This window comes from Saccopteryx leptura, chromosome 2 (genome assembly GCF_036850995.1).
Source record: "Saccopteryx leptura isolate mSacLep1 chromosome 2, mSacLep1_pri_phased_curated, whole genome shotgun sequence".
Taxonomy (NCBI): Eukaryota; Metazoa; Chordata; class Mammalia; order Chiroptera; family Emballonuridae; genus Saccopteryx; species Saccopteryx leptura.
In genome coordinates this window covers 231,886,372-231,906,645 of record NC_089504.1, presented here as the reverse complement: position 1 = coordinate 231,906,645, position 20,274 = coordinate 231,886,372, and the positions used below count along the sequence as shown (strand labels likewise).

Below are 20,274 nucleotides of genomic sequence, written 5' to 3'. Positions count from 1 at the left end.
TATGCCCATATAAGGTATTTGTTTAGATGTTGTCATCTTTCTCACAAAAATGCTATCATTCTGTATATATCATGCTATATCCTTTTTATAATCAGGAAAAAAACCACCTCAGTAATTTTTTAAAAGATACTAATCAAGTAATTGCAGGTCTTGGCTTAGAATCACAAGTTCTTTCTTCCAACCCTGACCTTGCCATGAACAAACCTTACTTTGTTCACCATAGAGAAGAGACGATGAGCTCAGTTTTCTCCTCTGACTACATAAGGGCTGCTTTCTCCAGGGGAAAATGTAATAGGAGGTAGGCCAGGCAACATCTCAGCTGTTATCACCAACAATCCACCCATTTCCAGGCCTGTCAGTCCAGGGAGGACAGAAAAAGCATGGCTGACTATCAGTCTCCTTGAGTACCACCTATGCCTCCCTACTGCCTAATGCAAGTTTTCAAACTGTGGTCTTTGGTTTCCACGGGACTGCTTGGGGCCACCTATTAGGTGGGCCTTCAGGGCCCTTCCTATTTAAATTATAATTTATACAGTGGGGTTCCAGATACAAATCTTTTGAAAAAGGAATACTGCTGACTGAAGCAAGTTCAAAACTACTCTCTAGGGCCTAAATTCATCTCCTTGGTTTCCAAGCTCCCCAGCAATCTATCTATTGGCACTCCACCTCTTAGCTCATTTCTCAGGCCAGGCTACTCACCAGTCCTCCATTCTGAAACTTTCTACTTCCCTTACAATCCTGCAAACACAGCTTGGCAGCCTGCTATGCCAGGTGTGGCAGGGCACCTGAAGAAAAGCATCTGTGTGCTCACATAGACCGTGCTCCAGAGAGGAAGACGCACATCTAAGCCATCAAGTGAGCATAAAACAGAGGAAGTGACAGCTCAAGCCTGGCAGAGGTGCCGTGGCAGTGCACCAGGGGACTACCTATGCCTGGAGGGTAGAGGACAGCTAGCTTCCCAGAGCAGACAGCATTTGAGCTGGGTCTTGGAAAATGAGAGTTTCAGATGGAAACATGGTATTTTTATGGAGGCATAATAATGGGCCAGTAAAAGGGGGGGGGGGCACAGATTGCACTGGGTAGTGGAGATAGATCCAGAGGGAGAAAACACTGGAATGATGATAATCAGAGCCACCACTGACTGAGGACCTGCCCTGTGCGGGCTCCTGAGTAGGTAAGTCCCACAGCCTTTCTTTTTTATCTACAATTATTTAACAGAGAGATAGTATTTTTTTACAGAGGAGGAAACAAAGGCTCAGTAAACTTCAGGAACTTGGCCAAGGTCACAGGACTAAGGAGGCAACTGAGGCAGGATTTGAACCAAAGCTTACACTGCAGACCTACTAAATGACCAATGGTACACACGTGCCATCCTGGTCTCACTGCTTGTCCTTTAGACCCCAGCCTTGACTTCAACTCCTCCAAGAAGTCACTGCAACTTCCACTTCTGACTAGATGAGGGGTTCACCTGGGATCCCCCAGCACCTGTACTCTGTGCTTCCCTGACTGTAGCACTTGAATTGCCTCAAAAGTGCTTTCAGATTAGTGGTTGCTGTGGATGGGGAGAGAGAAAGGGATGAATTATAGAAAGGCACAAATAAACTTCTGGTAGTGGTAGAAATGTTTAATGTCCTTTTCTTTAATTGATTTTTTTTTAAAGAGGAACGGAGAAAGACAGAGAAAGACACAGTCATTTGTTTTTTCCCTTAAGCTGTGCATTCACTGGTCGCTTCCCATAGGTGTCCTGACTGAATATCGAACCCACAAATTTGGTGTTTTGGGATGACGCTCTAACTGACTGAATTAACCAGTCAGGGCAGAAATATTAATATTTTGATTATGATGATTGTTTCGAGAGTGTATACAGATGTCAAAACCAATCAAATTGTATACTTTAAATGCTGAGGTCTTTGAAGAACCTTGGATGCCAAGCTCAAGAGTAGGGTAACGGGGGCCATGGAAGATTTCAGGGCAGGGAGCAGCAGGCCCAGCTGTATCCTCCACTCTTCAAACCTGGCTTAGGTCCCACTGGCTCCATGAAGCTTTCGGAACATTCTCTGCCCGTCAAACTTCTGTTTATCTTGATAAGAAACCATTCGGCACCATTCTCCAAATACTCTACTTAAATGAGTCTTGTCATCCTCAAACGTTCATTCACCCATTCTGGCCCAAGACTTATTTCCTGTGAATCTTCAATAGCACCAACCATGCACTGTGCACACAGTGGCTACTCAATGAACATAGCTTCACCCATCACCCTGCAGAGGCAGCATGGTGGCTGTCCCTTGGCTAGAGACCTTCTTGTGCCAAGTTAGATAGGTAAGGGTCGGTACAAAGCTCATGACAATCTTTCAGCAGCTTCTAGTGACCAGTGGGGTAATCCTCTTCAGCACGGCCAACAAGACTGCTCCTGGATCAGGCACTGTCTCCCTCGGCTCATCCATCTTCCCACCCTACTCCCCATTCAATGCTTCTGTCACCGTCACTGTCATCATCACCATTATTATTGAGTGCTTATTATGTTCTAGGCACGGTGTCAACTCAGACATCTCATTTAATCCTCATAGTCACCACATCAAGCTAGTTCTATTATTACCCTTTTTAGATCCCGAGTCATGGAGTGGTTACACAACTTGCCCAAGTCACACAGCCAAGTATGTGTGAGATTTAACTCAAAGCCTGTGGGATACTGTTCCCACTTCAAGTAACTGGAGGTTGGTGTTGGAGTCAGGCTCTCTCAAAACAGCATACTCAGGTCCTCCTGCCAGGTCCACCCTTTTCCCATTGCTCTGTCTGGCAACTGCTTATTCATCCTTCAATACCCAGTCCAGGATTCCCCTCCTTCAGGAAGCCGTTTCTGCCTGCGCGTGTCGTCACGTTACATATGTTAATTCTCTGAGACCTCCCTGCCTCCACATATCTCACTAGTCTAGATCAGTAGCTCAGGACCTGTGCTCATGTAGCAGCCTGGACTTCCTTCAATCACAACCTTGATTACACTGTAGAGAAGCTACTGGTCTGCTTTTCTCCAAGACCCCGGCTGCTTGAGGGCAGGAAACTTGTCTTTTCTCTTTGCTGCTCCAATGCCTGGCTGGGGTCCTTGATTCATTTACTGATTTTTCCCTGGCACTGGAAAACCAGAATGAAGGGAAGGCACTAGACACTGCTCTCATGGAGCCCATAGTCTAGCAACCCAGGTGTTCAGTATGAAAGGAAGGACTGAAGTGGAAAACCAGACCCAACCACTCAAGGAACCAGTCTCCATCAGTACTGTCCAACAGAACTTTCTGCAATAATGGACCTGCTCTATACCTGTGCAGGTCACCACTCACCATTAGGGGCTATTTTAATTTAAATGAACTAAAGTTAAAATAAATATTCGATTCCTCAATTGAACAATCCACATTTCAAGTGCTCAATCACTAATGTGGCAAATGGCTACCATATTGGACAGAACAGTCCTATGTTTTCTGATAAATATCCTCCTTGCATAAAAAGGTCATGAAAAAGAAACAAGAGGTTTTATAGCAGAAAAGTTAAGGGTATGAACTCTAGGGTCAGTCTAGCTGGATTCCCATCCTGGCTCTCCTAATTTCCTAGTTCTGTGACCTTGAACTGTTTCCTCATCTGTAAAATAGAGACAACCAAAATACCTACTCATGGGGCTATGATGTGGCTTAACTGAGATAATCCAGGTGAAGTGTTTAGAAGGTCTGGCTCAGAGTGAGTGCTTTATAAATGTTAAGTACTATTTTTTAGAGAGTAGTTAGGAAGTAATAGGAAGCCATCCAGAAAGCAGGAAATAAAACACCAAGCTCCTGTTTCCCACGACTTTACTCAAGCCCCTGGAAAATATTTCCTCCCCCACCTTGTTCAAGTAAGCTCATGTTCTTGAGAAAACAGCAAGTGGGTACGGGGACTCCAGTCTCTGTGTCTGTCTCCTTCTTCAGCAGCCTGGCACTTCTCTGGCTCTAATCTCACTCTGCAGCTGGTAATCGGCATGCTCACAGCCTCCTTAGTTTTCAGTCTCACAAACCTTGCCGAGTCTATAAGTGGTGCTACTTAGCCCATTGAGATAAAAGACGGTCGGCCCTCTGAAATCAGCGTTCCCCCTAAAGTGTGGATAGCAGCTGAGATAGCTCTGAAAAAGGCCTACCTGAAACCTGAACACTCCTGCAGGGTCAAATACCCAAACCCGGTTTTGGGATGGATCCATTTCTAGGCCAGCTCAGTCTAGTCAGTACTGCCATAGCCCTGGCCTGGTAGCTCAGTTGATTAGAGCGTTGTCCCGAATGTGAAGGTTGCCAGTTCAATTCCCCAGTTAGAGTACATACAAGAATCAACCAATAAATGCATACATAAATGACACAGCAAAATCGATGTTTCTCTCTCTCTCTCCTTCTTCTTCTCTTTAAAAATTAATTTAAAAAATTAAAATATAAAAAAAAAGAACTACCATCAGACTCTAATTCAAAATGAAATGCTTTGGGGAAAGGTGTGGGGTGGTGACATGGAAAATACTACTCAAATTCAAGCTGCTGTTTGGAATGGAAACATCTACACTGGGCCTGGAAGGACCCAGTAGTGCCCCAGCTACTGAATTACTGACTGTGGCCCTGAGGTCATTCTTGGAACAGATAAAGAAGGAATTTATTTTCCACTTTTGAAATTGCAAGAATGATAATATCAGGCTAAACGGCCTCAAGGCACCGGCTCACCAGCGCTGGTGAAGTCCTCAGCTTCCCTGTCTTCAGGTCCTTGTGGGTGATCTGGAGTTGGTCCAGGGGCAGAGCTGGCATTGTGCTGTGTGACCCTCCTGAAAGGAATATGGATGGGAAGAAGAGAGCAGACACATAGGCTCCTGATGGCAGGGGCCTGCTCTGGGGCTGATCCCAGGAGAAACTGTAACCTCTGGCCTCAGGAGGCTCCTGATGTGAGCCTCAAAGGCCTGGTTCCTGTCCCTACTAATCCAGACTACAGTAACTTTTCTTTCTTTTTCCTAAAGCAGTTCTCAACTCAGGAGGAACACACTCCCAGGTGACTCCTGATATCATCCCTTGAGAAGTACTGGTTAAAAGTACCTACATTATCTGTATTATGGCTCCAGTTCCGTGCCCTCCTTGGCCTGTGAGCTCTGTGAGGACAGTACCCAGGCTCTTCTTCTCTTGCTACCCTTCCCATGACCAGCACAGGCTGATGAGAGGTGGCTCCAACAATGTTAGATGAATGACAGAACAGGATACTTTTCTTACAACTCTCACCACATTTTAAGTCTTTTGAGGGCTGAAGCCACAGGCCTCCTTCCCTCACATGTAGTGTTAAGATTTTACAACCTCACTAAGCTTCAGGGAAGAAGGACATGAATGAACAGAAGGACCAAGAAGGATGACAGAATTCACAGAAACTTGCCAGTGCAAGCTCTTTCTACAGAGGTCCAAATCAGTCTCAGAGCCCTGACCGGGTAGCTCAGTTGGTAAGAGCATCATTCCGAAACATCAAAGTTGCGGGTTCGATCTCCAGTTGGGGCACATGCAAGAATCAATCAATGCATAGAATAAGTAGAACATCAAATTGATATTTCTCTCTCTAATATCAATAAATAAATAAAAATTTTTAATTGGCCTCAGAGTCAGTGAGTGGCATACCCCACATCTTCCCATCCAATGCTCTTTTAACAATCCTACTTGGCCTGACCCACAGGAGGACAATGCACATTGGCTACATTACAGAATGAAGTGAATTGGGCTCTTTACAAGACATGCCATAAAAAGTCAGCACAGCCTGACTAGGCGGTGGCGAAGTTGATAGAGCATCATACTGGGATGTGGAGGACCCGAGGTCCCCAGCTTGAGTGCGGACTCATCTGGTTTGAGCAAAGCTCACCAGCTTGGACCCAAGGTCGCTGGCTCGAGCAAGGGGTTACTCGGTCTGCTGAAGGCCCGTGGTCAAGGCAAATATGAGAAAGCAATCAATGAACAACTAAGGTGTCGCAACAAAAAACTAATGATTGATGCTTCTCATCTCTCCGTTCCTGTCTGTCTATCCCTATCTATCCCTCTCTCTGACTCTCTGTCTCTGTAAAAAAAAAAAAAAAAAAAAAAAAGTCAGCACAATTTCAATGACAATATGAAGACATATCAAGACTGGGATGAGAAAACCATCACCTCAAAGATAAATGGAGGGGCATGGTCAGCCACAAGTTACATGAGTTATATATGTATATATGGGTGGCACATCTCTGACATCAGGCCAGGGCCTGGTGTTAGGGAAATGCACTGATAAAGGAGGGTCTCTGCCCTGAGGAAGCTTATATCCGAAAAAACAATGACAATGGCCACAGGAGCAACAAACATGCTTATCATGTGTTGGCAAGTCTTGTGTTTTTCTCAGTGTTAACTCATTTTACACATGTTAACTCACTTTACATGTGTTAATGCTCATAACAACTCTGAGATTAGTTCTATTATCTTCATTTTACCTATGAGAAAATAGAGGCTCAGAGAAGATAAGAAACTGGCCCAATGTCTCAAGTTAGGAGTTGAGGAAGCAGGCCAGCTCTTAACCATTCTCGGTACTGAGTGGAGTAGATAGTTGAGCTTGTGGGGATGTGGCTGTAGGGAAAGCATTTCTAGCCTAAAGAATCAGGAGAGCCTGAGTTGAGTCTTGATAAAAGACTGGCCAGGGCAGAAGGCTGCACCAGGCAGAGGAAATAGCAAGAGCAAAAGTAAGGAGGTTGGACGCAGTTTGGTACACAAGGAACCTTGCTTGGTTCATGGGCTGCTTTAAAGACTATGAAGATAGTCATTGTAGAGAGGACCAATCTATCTAGTCTTCAAGGCCAGTTCCAGCTCTAGGGATCAGATACATTGTCCCTGCACACATGACATAACCTAAAAAAATCACAAAGTGAAATAATAAAAGGGGCTTGGAGTGAATTTCAATCTTTCAGCTTTGCAAAATATTGATAATATCCTCTGTTGCATGTACATTATTTCTTTTGTGTGTGTGTGTGACAGAGACAGAGAGAGGGACATATATGAACAGAAAGACAGGAAGGGAGAGAGATGAGAAGCAGCAATTCTTTGTTGCAACACCTTAGTTGTTCATTGATTGCTTCCTCATATGTGCCTTGACTGGGAGGCTACAGCAGACCGAGTAACCCCTTGCTCAAGCCAGTGATCTTGGGCTCAAGCTAGTGAGCCTTGCTCAAACCAAATGAGCCCGTGCTCAAGCTGGCGACCTCGGGGTTTCAAACCTGGGTTCTCTGTGTCCCAGTCTGACGCTCTATCCACTACACCACCACCTGGTCAGGCACATGTACATTATTTCTGATTGAATTACTATCTTACAAGCCTCTCATAAGAAGCCAGGTAAGGATGACAAAGGTTATTATGCTTAGCTGTCCAAAGAGAGACCCTGATATGCTTAAGGCAAATATATTCGTGGCCAAGATGAAACTGAAGCCCAGCAATTCTGCCTTGGCACCAGGGTCTCTTGTGCTGAACATGCTAAAAACATGTGCTGAGAGGGTAGGTGGAAACATCAGTGGTCTTCTCACCAGTGCAGAGGTCTAAATGACTCACAGGCCCAGTTCTTTCCATGTTTACCTTCCAGTGTGAGACCTAGGGTGGGGAAAAAATCATGGGAGGAGGTGGCTCTCCACCCTTTACATTCTAGGATCCAGAGTCCAGGCTTAGATAGGTAATGACATCGTCTACTTTCAAAAAAATCCAATCCTAAAAGTCAGTGCCCATAAGGCAGTTCAGACCCAAGCTAGTGTGGTAGTTGAATGAGAATTTTATAGTTCTACAGCCTAAGTTCAAATCCTGGCTCTACCTTTTCCTAACCAGTTGAAACCTTGAGATAGTTCCTTAGCATCTCCAAGCCTTGATTTCTTCATCTGTAAAACTGTGATGACAGCCCTGGTTGGATATATCAGTTGATTAGGGTGTCATCCCAATACTTCAAGGTTGCCAGTTCAATCCCTGGCCAGGGCACATATAAGAATCAACCAATGAATGCATAAATAAGTGGAACAACAAACTGATGTTTCTTACTCTATATATCTCTCTCTCCCTAAAATCAATAAAATAAATTATATATTTATATATCTTTTTGTATTTTTTTGAAGTGAGAAGCGGAGAGGCAGAGAGATAGACTCCTGCGTGTGCCTGACTGGGATCCATCCAGCATGCCCATTAGGGAGCAATGCTCTGCCCATCTGGGGCGTTGCTCTGTTGCAAGTGGAGCCATTCTAGCACCTGAGGTGGAGGTCATGGAGCCATCCTTAGCGCCCGGGCCAACTTTGCTCCAATGGAGCCTTGGCTGTGGGAGGGGAAGAGAGAGATAGAGAGAAAGAAGAGGGGGAAGAGTGGAGAAGCAGATGGGCCCTTCTTCTGTGTGCCCTGGCCAGGAACTGAACCCGGGACTTCCATACATCGGGCCGACGCTCTACCGCTGAGCCAACTGGCCAGGACCTAAAATAAATATTTTTAAAAGTTGGAATGACAATAATACATAATCTCTCAGGGTTGATGTGATAAGTAATTAATGCTAAATGTTCAACACAGGACCTGGAACATAGTAGGCACTCAATAAAGTTTACTTGTTATCATTTAAGTCCCAATCATAGGCAGAGCACTTTGGGCTTTCTCATTTATTCAGTAAACACTGACTGAATACATTCTAGGCCCTGGGCAAGTAAATGACTATCATTCAGTGTGGTTAGAACTATAACACAAAATTTCCAAAACAAGCACAGCAGAGGAAGAAAGAACGTCACAGAGAAAGTGACCTTAACGTGTTTGTTGAAGGGTAGTAGGAAAAGAAAGGAAGGAAGGGCATTCCAAGCAAAGAGCAAGCATGAGCAAAGGTTCAGGGCCTGCAGCTTTGAAGAACGAGGAAGACATTGGTATGGTTGAATATACAAGGTCAGAGAGGGGATGATAGAAGTGGAGAGAAGATACTGGATAGGAAAGATGGGGCCAGTTTTTACAAAAGCCTTGAATGCTATTCTAAATATTGTAGCATTTCATTTGAAGGCAGTGAGGAGTCATTTTTTTATTTTTAAAATTTTTTATTTTTATTTTATTTTTGTATTTTTCTGAAGTGAGAAGCAGGGAGGCAGTGAGACAGAATCCCACATGTGCCCGACTGGAATCCACCTGGTATGCCTACCAGGGGGCGATACTCTGCCCATCTGGGGCGTTGCTCCACTGCAACTCGAACCATTCTAGCTCCTGAGGCAGAGACCTTGGAGCCATCCTCAGCGCCTGCGGCCAACTTTGCTCCAATGGAGCCTTGGCTGCTGTGGGAGGGGAAGAGAGAGAGAGAAGGGAGAGAGGGAATGGTGGAGAAGCAGATGGGCACTTCTCCTGTGTGCCCTGGCCGGGAATCGAACCCTGGACATCCACATGCCAGGCCGACGCTCTGTGAGGAGCCATTTAAGTAGAGGAGAGACATGATCAAAAAGAAAAGACAATAACCTGGTGGCAGGAGAGACCTGCTAGGAACCATTGGAGAGCAAAGACTATGTTAATCATCTCACTCATCTACTCAAAGATTTCTGAGCACTTCTTATCTAGGCACTGAAGCCTAGAGAATACTACAGTGTGCAAATAACAGACCTGGTCCTGTCCTTCATAGAACTTACAGTCTTTAAGGGCAAGACAGCTATGAGTCAAATAGTCATACAAACAAGTAAAACTCAACACCATGATGCAGGTAAGGCCTATGGAATGATCAGAGAACAGACCTGACAGGGGAAGGTTGTCAAGGAAGATTTGAGTTTTCATCCAAAAACTATGGGCAGAAATTAGGCAAAGAATAAAATAAGTTTCAAAAGGATAAGGACAATGCCTGTGTCCACCACTGCCACCCCAGTAACAAACAGGTCAACAAAACCAAAAGTTAGGAAAGAGCTTTCTTTAGAAGGGGAGCTCAGTGCAAGCACCAATTATAATAAGGCCTGGCGCATCCCCAGCGCTACTGCTGCCTCTGTTTCTTTGTCCTCACCCTTCTGGTCTCAACTTATTACTCTCCTCAGAGACTTTATATGGCCATCCTATCTAAAGTATTCACTCCCCCAGTTACAGTGATATCTTTAATTATCTAGTGCATTTATTTATCACTGACTGTCTCCTCCCACTATACTGTACACTCCACGAGGGCAGGAGCCTTGTCTGTCTTGTTCTGTTTGTATCGCTGGTGTCTAGAACGGTGCCTGGCACATAGGAAAAGCTAGACATAGATTTGTTTAACTAATGAATGAACGCCAAGGAAACTGGACGATTCACGATGCCCTCACTCCAAGTTGAGGGTGCGGGGACCGTGACTCGTTTAAATCACTATGGGGCCGAGCCCCGAGCCTGCCTGTCCTCGTGAGGAGTGGGGAACGACTCACGGCCTCTGGGGCAGTGTAGCTTTGGCCCTGTCGTGGAGGCGGAGAGCCCGGAGGCAGCCTGAGGCACGGCCGCGGCTCCTCCCAGGCCCGGTACCCCGCATCCGGCAGGGTCCAGCCGCACTCACCTAGGCGGCTCCACTACCGGCGATGTGCCGGGACTCTGCCGCCGCCGCCGCCGCAGTCCACGGTGACAGCTCCCAGAAAGCCGGTACTTCCGGGGTCAAACGGCGATTCCGTAGGCACTAACAGGAAGCCTCGGCCCGGTCCCGCCCCGTGCGCCTATTGCCACCGGGAAGCCGGGGCCTGGGCCACGCCCCCGACCTTAGGACTCCGCCTTCGTCAAACTGTAACCACGCCCCATCCCCTCTTCCTTCCCACTTGCTTTCAGCAGAGTGGACCTGAAAATAAGCAGCGAGTATAAATTGTGATTACACCTCTTGGAAAATCCAAGTATAATACTCGGCTTCTCCGGATCCTAGTCTTCCACCTCCTTCCTAACCTTCCAGGTCATCGTTTTACAAATTTTATTCAGAAGAATTTTAACAAGTCAAAAACTTGTTTCACATGAGTGAAAGCAGACAAAGTAATATAGACTTAAAGGAAGTTCTAGAGCAGGCGAAAGTAATGAGTACTGATGAGGTTAGGATGGTAGCTACCTTTGGTGCTGGTGACTGGCGGGGATGGGGCACAAATGGAGACATTCCCTGTCCTCATCTTGGGGTAGCTATACAGATGTGTTCACCTTGGAAAAGTCATCAAATTATATACCTATGAGTTGTGCACTTTTCTGAATGTATGCAATACAAAAAATTTTTTTTTAATTAGGAAGGCTGTGTATATATAACTATCTTAAGAACAGAGTGCATTTTTTTCACAGTTTCAAGTGGTGTTGCTTGGCTATGAATCAGAATCATCTCAGAAAGCTAGTTGAAAATACACATCTCTGGCTTCATCTCAGTACCTGGCACACTATAAAGATTGAAAAACCCCACCATCATTATCCTGAGAATGTTATAGAAGCCCTTAATAGAGCACACAATCCAGCCCTGAAGGGGTCATGAAATATTACCCAGCACACTCCTAGTTGTGCTGCACTAGGGCTACAAGGAATGACAAGCACAGTGCCTGTTCAAGTAGCTTACAAGGTATATAGGGTGGCAAGAAAACCAGCAACTATGAAGCAATGTGATAAATTCAGGATGCTAAGGAAATAGGGGAGATGGGCTCTGAATCAGAAATGAAGTTGGATCCTAATGATTATGTATTACTGCCTAACAAATTACCACAGACTTTGCAGCTTACAACAACATACATTTATTACCTCATGTTTTCTGTGGGTCAGGAAACTGGGCATGGCTTAGCTGGCCATTTTGCATCAGGGTCTCCCACAAAGCTGCAACTGAGGTATCACCCAGGGCTAGAGTCTCAGCTGAAAGCTCAGCTGAAGAAGGATATTCTTCCAAGCTCATGTGGCTACTGGCTAAATTCAGTTCCTTGAGGGTTGTTTGACTGAAGCTCTCAGTTCCTAGTCGGACTTTGGCCAAAGGCTGCCCTAGTTTTTCACTGAAGGCAATAGGATGAATCTGCTAAAAAGACAGAAGTCATAACCTCATGTACCCTAATCATGAAAGTGGCATCATCTCACCACACTCTATTTGTTATGAGCAAGTCACAGGTCCTGCCCACATCATACAGAAGCGACTTATACAAGTGCACGAATTCCAGGAAGTGGTAATCTCTGGGGGACACCTGAGAGTCTGCTTGCCACAGATAGAGAACACATCAACCTCAGGACTTCAACAGAGGAAGTAGGGGTGCAGAGGGACACAGTCCAATCATGATAGTAATAACTACATTTGTCAAGCCTTTACTCCATTTCAGGCACTGGACTAAGTATTTTACATATATTATCTCCTTGACTCTTTATAAGCATTAAAAGAGGTATAAACTATTATTATTCCATTCTATAGTGACATTGAGAGACTAGACGAGGGTTATAGAGCTTGTATGTAGGTAGAATGGGGATTTTAACCCAGCTCTGTTTGGCTCCAGAGCTTGGTCTCATAACTTCCATACCAAGGGCCTGCCCAACCGCCATGAGGCAGGTTTGGGAGTCTCAAGTGAAGGAAGAATCCTGTATTCAAATGCTGCAAACTGGCTCAGACAGTGAATACTTCCCTTTATTGCTGTCATTTTTTAGAGAAATTTGATCACCCACTGTTATGAAAGGGACAGAAAAAGTGCCAGAAAGTCGGTCTTTCTTTCTTTTTTTCTTTCTTTCTTTCTTTCACCTCTGGCACCACACACATTGAACACACAGCAAATGTAACCTGCATCTTGGTGATCGGTTGGACAGAAATCATGTGTAGCAGCCTTTGGTACAGAGAAAACTTAAAATTGGACTCTGACAAAAATGTATGGATTAGTTTTGTCTGTCCCTATGGGTATTAATATCACTGAGGTTTTGGAGCTAAGTACCATGACTACAAAAAACAAAAACAAAACATCCAATAAGATATCTAACTTCTCCAAACATGTCTCAGTTTCCTCATCTATTAAAAGGGGTCATTAATACGTACTTCATCTTCAATAGGAGGCCTAAAAAGTGAATATAGACAATGCCATGCTCGTAGCAGGTACTCAACAAATTTTGGTGGAGGGGAGGAAGGAAGGAAGAAAGAAATGGAGGGAGGGAGGAAGGGAGACAGGGAGGCAGGAAGAGAAGAAGGACTTCTTATCAGTTGAAGTGTTAACTCATATTTATTTCATCTTTGTTTTCTCTCCTTTGCCTGAAGATATTAATAAGGAATATGAGCTTCCAAAGGAGGCATCATTGTCTGGGCTAACATATGTCCAAGTGGAATTAAATTAAAATGCCACTTTAATAGGAAAAGCCTGAAACCATTCATTAGTCACAAGTATGGAGGAATTTCTGGTCTTCTATTCTCTAGATTAAAAGAAGAGCAACAACAACTTAGTTTAAAAGCAAATGTATTTGGGTTGGCAAAGAAAATGAGTGTCTGTGGTGCTTATCAGTCGAGGGATAACTAGGGATAAAAACTGTAAATAGTAGCCCTGGCCGGTTGGCTCAGTGGTAGAGCGTCGGCCTGGCATGCAGGAGTCCTGGGTTCGATTCCCGGCATAGGAGAAGCGCCCATCTGCTTCTCCACCCCTCCCCCTCTTCTTCCTCTCTGTCTCTCTCTTCCCCTCCCGCAGCGAGGCTCCATTGGAGCAAAGATGGCCCGGGTGCTGGGGATGGCTCCTTGGCCTCTGCCCCAGGCGCTAGAGTGGCTCTGGTCGCAACAGAGCTACGCCCCGGAGGGACAGAGCATCACCCCCTGGTGGGCAGAGCATCGCCCCCTGGTGGGCGTGCTGGGTGGATCCCAGTCGGGCGCATGCGGGAGTCTGTCTGACTGTCTCTCCCCGTTTCCAGCTTCAGAAAAAAAATACAAAAAAAACCCCCAAAAAACAAAAAACCCTGTCAATAGTGCCCTGGCCGGTTGGCTCAGTGGTAGAGCGTCAGACTGGCGTGCAGGAGTCCCGGGTTCGATTTCCGGCCAGGGCACAGAGGAGAAGCGCCCATCTGCTTCTCCACCCCTCCCCCTCTCCTTCCTCTCTGTCTCTCTCTTCCCCTCCCGCAGCCAAGGCTCCATTGGAGCAAAAGTTGGCCCCGGGCGCTGAGGATGGCTCCATGGCCTCACCTCAGGTACTAAAATGGCTCTGGTCGCAACAGAGCAATGCCCCAGATGGGCAGAGCATCGCCCCCCAATGGGCATGCCGGGTGGATCCCTGTCGGGTGCATGCGGGAGTCTGTCTGACTGCCTCCCCATTTCCAACTTCAGAAAAATACAAAAACAAACAAACAAAAAAAAACTGTCAATAGTTGGAGTTAGGAAATTCACATAGGAATATCCGGGCCTGAGTCTTGCCTGGCCCACATGCTCTGAGTCACCTATAATGAATCAGTATTCCCTCTGTGCTTCAATCCTCCAGTAAGTGTGCTTTCATGAGGTACCCATTGTTGGTGTTAGTTGTTGTGTGGCCCACTCAGTGTTCATTTCCTCTGTTTTCCCACTAACAGTAACTTGATTACTCCTCAGAGAACCATCCCTCCTGCTTTAGTCCACTTGGAGTAGGACTGGCTCCTTAACTAGCAGTTAAGGGATATGCAATTAGATAAGTTATTTTCTCCTGTGCAACAAATTACCCCAAAACTCAGTGGCTTAAAACCAGGCCATGCACATAGTAGGTGTTCAAGATGTTTTAGAAAAGAGGAAGGGAGGGAGGGAGGAAAGAAGGACGAATACTCTTTATCAGTTGGAGTTTTAACTCATATTTCGTTTATCTTTGTTTTCTCTCCTTTGCCTGAAGAGATTCGTGAGGAATGTGACCTGCTAAAGGAGGCATCCTTGTCTGCACTAGTATGTGTCCAACTGAAACTAAATTAAAAAGCCACTGTGGCTATTAATCATCTATTACCGCACATGGTTTCTGTGGGTCAGGAATGAAAAGAAAAACAGTTGTTGAATGACATTGTCCAGTTGCACTGTTCTAAGTGTGTGTTCTTTGCCTGCAGGAGCCCTCAGTTCTGGGAGAGTATGGTGTGCTAGATGCACTGGCTAAGACAGTAGATTCACCACCTCTGGCTCCTTAGAGTCACAGAGACCCATGGTGGCTCTTTCTAGGTGGTGGGACTGAGGGGCTTCTGTTGTTGTTTTCCTTGGTGGATTTTTGTATGGTTTTTTTTTTTTTTTTTTTTTATTGATTTTTAGAGAGGGGGGAGAGAGAGAGAGAGAGAGAGAGAGAGAGAGAGGGAGAGGGAGAGAGAGAGAAAGGGGAGGAGCAGGAAGCATCAACTCCCACATGTGCCTTGACCAGGCAAGCCCAGGGTCTCGAACCAGCAACCTCAATGTTCCAGGTCAACACTTTATCCCACTGCACCACCACAGGTCAGGCGGATTTTTGTGTGTTTTATTATCTGTTTTGTTCATGTATTTTTATAATTGGAGGGAAAAAATTGCATATTTAAAAGTAAAAAAGGGGCTACTACTTGAATACCCCCACAACATGGCCCCTGGCTTCCTTCAGAGGGAGCAATCCAAGAGATCAAAGTGCCTTGGTGGAGAGCTTCTGTGAAAATGTAGTCACATTTCAGAGGGCACTGCATTCATCTGAAGTCTTGATCAGAGCTGAAGAATCCATGTCCAAGGTTGCTCATTAATGTGGCTGGCAAGTTAGTGCTGGCTATTGGCAAAAGGCCTTAGCTCCTCTCTGTAGAGTTGTCTGAATAACCCTACAACAGGGTCCCTGGCTTCCTTCAGAGGGAGCAACCCAAGAGGTCAAAACAGAAGCAGCAGTGCCTTCATGACCTAGCTTTGGAAGTCACAGACCATCACTTCAATTGGTCACATAGGCTAGCCTTGTTTAGCGTGGGAGAGCACTTGACAAGAGCATGAATATCTGAAGGAAAGATCTTTGGGGGCCATCTTAGAAGCTGGCTACCACATCAATCTAAGATGAACCTTGCCGATTGGCATATTCTAACCCCCAGCCATAACAATTGGTTCAAAAATAGATACATGATCCAAACTTATCCAATGATAGCTAATTCTGGGATCTTTATTAGAGTCAAAGTGAAAGAAAAGCTCTCTTTCTGATGAGATTGCTAACAATGGAAATGAATTAATCCTGGAAATTGAACTAAGCCTGCCAGAGGCTACCTGAAACCTGAGAATGAAGCCAAAATAAAGGAAAGCAGAGCTAAAAATAAAAAAAAATAAAAAAAAAGAAAGAAAGAAAAATGAAAAAGAAACGATAAGCAGGGAAAAATGAGAATGTAATGTCATTTGACCCCTGAATCTAGATGCACCTGAATCCACCTGAATCCAGATACCCGTAGACTTTTCCTGCTTTGTCTAAGCCATTTTGAGTTGGGCTTCTTTCCTACACAACTTCTAGATGCTGAGTCTTTCTCGTGCCTAACTGATCAGAACCCACTGGGACAAGAGGGATGAGGTTGCTAAATGTTCAAGCCCATGACTAGAAGGAATTGATGGCATTACAAGTTACTACATAGTGATGATAAGTAGTAGCTTATGGATTGGCCAGTTACACTTTGGGTATCCACCAATTGGTATCTTTATCTTTTTAATTTTTCCTTTCATTTGAGAGAGAGAGAGAAAGAGAGAAGTGGGGGAAGAATGGAGAGAGAGAATAATTAACTTGCTGTTCCACTTAGTTGTTCTATTTAGTTGTATACTCATTGGTTGCTTCTCATATGTGCCCCAACCAGGAATCAAACCCACAACCTTGGAGTGCCAGACCAATGTTCTATCCACTCTACCATGGCCGCCCCCCCTTTTTTTAATTGATTATTTTTTTAGAGAGACAGAGAAGAATTATCTTCTCCATCCATGGGCAACCAACCACTAATCTACTTTCTATCTCTACAGATTTTTGGTGGCCACTTCTTTTAAATTTTAAGTGAGAGGAGGGGAGATAATGAGACAGACTTCTGCATGTGCCCTGACTGGGATCCATCTGGCAACCTCCATCTGAGACCAATGCTCAAATCAACCAAGCTATTTTTAACACCTGAGGGTGACACTGTGACCAACTGAGCTATCCTCAGAGCCCAGGCCAATGCTTGAACCAATTGGCCACTGGGTGTAGTAGGGGAAGAGGGAGAGAAGGGGGCGGAGAGAGAAGCAGATGGTTGCTTCTCTTGTGTGCCCTGACTGGGAATCAAACCTGGGATGTCCATACGCCAGGCTTACGCTCTATCCACTGAGGCAACAAGCCAGGGCCTTGGCAACCTCTTTTACAGGCAACCTACCATAGCCAGGGAGACTACACCGTGAGGGCACTCATATGGGGAATGATAGCAGTTTGAGCTCAGACTGTAGCAAAGTATCTTCATGAGAAAATAAAACAACAGCACTGAAATCTCTTTGCAAAGTGTTACATAAAAATGCCTATTTCACCTGACCAGGCGGTGGCGCAGTGGATAGAGCGTTGGACTGGGATGCCAAGGACCCAGGTTTGAGACCCTGAGGTCGCCAGTTTGAGCGTGGGCTCATCTGGTTTGAGCAAAAAGCTCACCAGCTTGGACCCAAGGTCTCTGGCTCAAGCAAGGGGTTACTCGGTCTGCTGAAGGCCCATGGTCAAGGCACATATGAAAAAGCGTTCAATGAATAACTAAAGTATCACAATGAAAAACTGATGATTGATGCTTGTCATCTCTCTCCGTTCCTGTCTGTCTGTCCCTATCTATCCCTCTCTCTGTCTCTGTAAAAAAAAATAAAATAAAAAATAAATGCCTATTTCATAATCCACACTGTCCCCAGTCAGGAAATGCTGTCCCCAGCAGCTTTCTATTAAGCCTGGCTTTCTCTCAGTAGTCCTCAGCTCTGTGTCTGTCCAATCCCCCTGCCCTCTGTCAAGTTCATCAAAGCTTCTGCTGACTCGAGAAGAATCTAGAGAATGATCACTGCAGTAAAAGTCTCAAATCATCCCCCAAGGCCTCTAATAACAAAACATCTGCTTGTCATTCTCCCTTACCCTTCTGGGTTTTAGTGAGAAACAGCGTTAAATGATGATAATGAGAACTTTAAAACTAAGTTTCCTGACTTCCAAGAAGGGAGGCTTAATTTGAAGGCAGCTATTTATCCACTCATTATAATTTACAATGAGTGGTTGGTTGTCTCGCTTGCTGTCGCTGGTCTGTGAACAATAGTTGGAAGAATGGGGAAAAAATGTCCAAGTTAACATATTTTAGAAAGCGGAGAGCAGAAAATCCACAAGTCAAAGGAAGAATCTTCTTGAACATATGGTCCAAACTTCTCCTTTTACAGCTGAGGAAACTGAGGCCCACAGCAGGTTCTATCCTGCTCAGAGTCGCCCAGCAGCTGATAGGTGGCAGAATGGGCACTGTAACCAAGGTCTCTGTGCTGGCTCCAGCCTAAAACCCCACCCAAGGAGATGAAAGGGTAAGTCTGTCTGACCCATGCAGCTAAGAGACTGTATTCAGACCACCCATCAACATGGCAATTGGCATATCCGAGCCTCCAGATAATCATCAGTGTGGGACGATGGAGCCACAGAACTAGGAGGTGGAATAATTCCTCAAGGGCTGGGACACAGTTTAAATTGCAGAAGGGCCTGGGGCAGGAAGATTGCTTCACTTTAATATTAAACTTTTTTTTTTTTTTTTTGCAAGAGAGAGATGAGAAACATGAACTTTTAGTTGCATCACTTTAGTTGTTCATTGATTGCTTCTTATACATGCGTTGACTGGGGGCTCCAGCTGAGCCAGTGATCCCTTGCTCAAACCAGTGACCTTGGCCCAAGCCAAAACCTTGGGACCATATCAATGATCCCACACTCAAGCCAGTGACCACGTACTCAAGTCAGATGAGCCTATGGTCAAGCCAGCGACCTTGGGATGTTGAATCAGGGACCTCAGTGTCCCAGTTCAATGCTCTATCCACTGTGCCACCACAGGTCAGGCAATATTAAACATTTTATTTATTTATTTTTTTACAGGGACAGAGAGTCAGAGAGAGGGATAGACAGGGACAGACAGACAGGAACAGAGAGAGATGAGAAGCATCAATCATCAGTTTTTCGTTGCGAGACCTTAGTTGTTCATTGATTGCTTTCTTGTATGTGCCTTGACCGTGGGCTACAGCAGACCAAGTAACCCCTTGCTTGAGCCAGCGACTTTGAGTTCAAGCTGATGAGCTTTTGCTCAAACCAGATGAGCCCGTACTCAAGCTGGTGACCTCAAGGTCTCGAACCTGGGTCCTATGCATCCCAGTCTGACGCTCTATCCACTGCGCCAGCGCCTGGTCAGGCATTTAAACATTTTTTTATTTGGTAGCATCATGTACTTTTCATGCAGGATCAGAGAGGAAGGGCTTTCAAAAGGCACTTCCAGTTATTCTGATGATGGAAAAGGTTGGTACTTGATGTTTTTAACCATTAAACCTAGGTTACAATGTATTGAAACGGTGCTGGCTCTTTAGCTTTCCTTTGGAGAGCATGGAAAGAAGCTATTGGGAGATATGCCGTGACCATCATGAAAAGAAGGGAACGTAGGCTTCCCATGTTTTTAGCTGTTTACTCCCTGGGTTGCACAGTCCCCTAGAGGACTCAAAATGCAGCTGTTCTGACCTTCTAATTTTTTTTTGTTTTAATTGCTTTTTTAAAGATATTTATGCATTCATTGGTTGTTTTTTTTTATGTACCCTGACTGGGAATCAAACCCACAACCTTGGTGTATTGGGTAAGATGCTCTAACCAAGTGAGCTAACTGGCCTCAGGGTTGACATTCTAATTTTTAAAGTGCCCTGGCCCCTCACAGCTCAGGGCACTAGCCCATGCTGCTTCTTATGTCTGAAATCCCCTCATGATACTGTTATTAAGGTAGAGCCTCTTCTTCCTCTCTTCTTTCTGCTATTGTCATTCCCCTGATATACACAATCCTAGCTAGCTCCCTGCCTTTCCCTGTGTAACACTGATCACAGAACATCATCTTATATTTCTTTGCATGTGATTATTTAATCAATGACTGTCTTCCTCATTAGACTATGCCTTCTGACACGTTAGGGACCTCGTCTGTTTGGTTCACCAACATTATCTCCAGTTCTTAGCTTTGTACCTGGCACCTAATAGGGTGCAGTAAACGTTTGCTGAAGAAGTGATTCAATCACAGTGCCAAGATGATCTAGAGATAGACCAACTCTTTCAATTTCAAGTAAAGACACCATGGCCCAGAGATAAGCAATGACTTGCCTAGTGTCACATGTAGGTATCTAATAGCTCCTTGCTAGTTATTCACTTCCTTAATATTCCTTTGCACCTAGGAGGAC

At 45.1% G+C, this 20,274-nt stretch overlaps 1 protein-coding gene across 4 annotated transcripts in view; it reads right to left on the bottom strand.

Annotated features, from left to right (window-relative positions):
* ASCC2 (activating signal cointegrator 1 complex subunit 2) overlaps nt 1-10,676 on the bottom strand; it is a 44,524-nt gene extending 33,848 nt beyond the window's left edge. For all 4 annotated transcript variants that reach the window (XR_010749347.1, XR_010749346.1, XM_066370508.1 and 1 more), the window contains exons 1-2: nt 10,528-10,676; nt 4,719-4,816 (exon numbers count right to left, since the gene is read on the bottom strand). Coding sequence is in view for 2 of the 4 variants with exons in the window: in XM_066370508.1 (XP_066226605.1) it covers nt 4,719-4,799 (81 nt within the window). In the remaining 2 variants the exon portion in view is untranslated. The remainder of the gene's footprint in view (nt 1-4,718; nt 4,817-10,527) is intronic.
* Nucleotides 10,677-20,274: the final 9,598 nt, after the last annotated feature.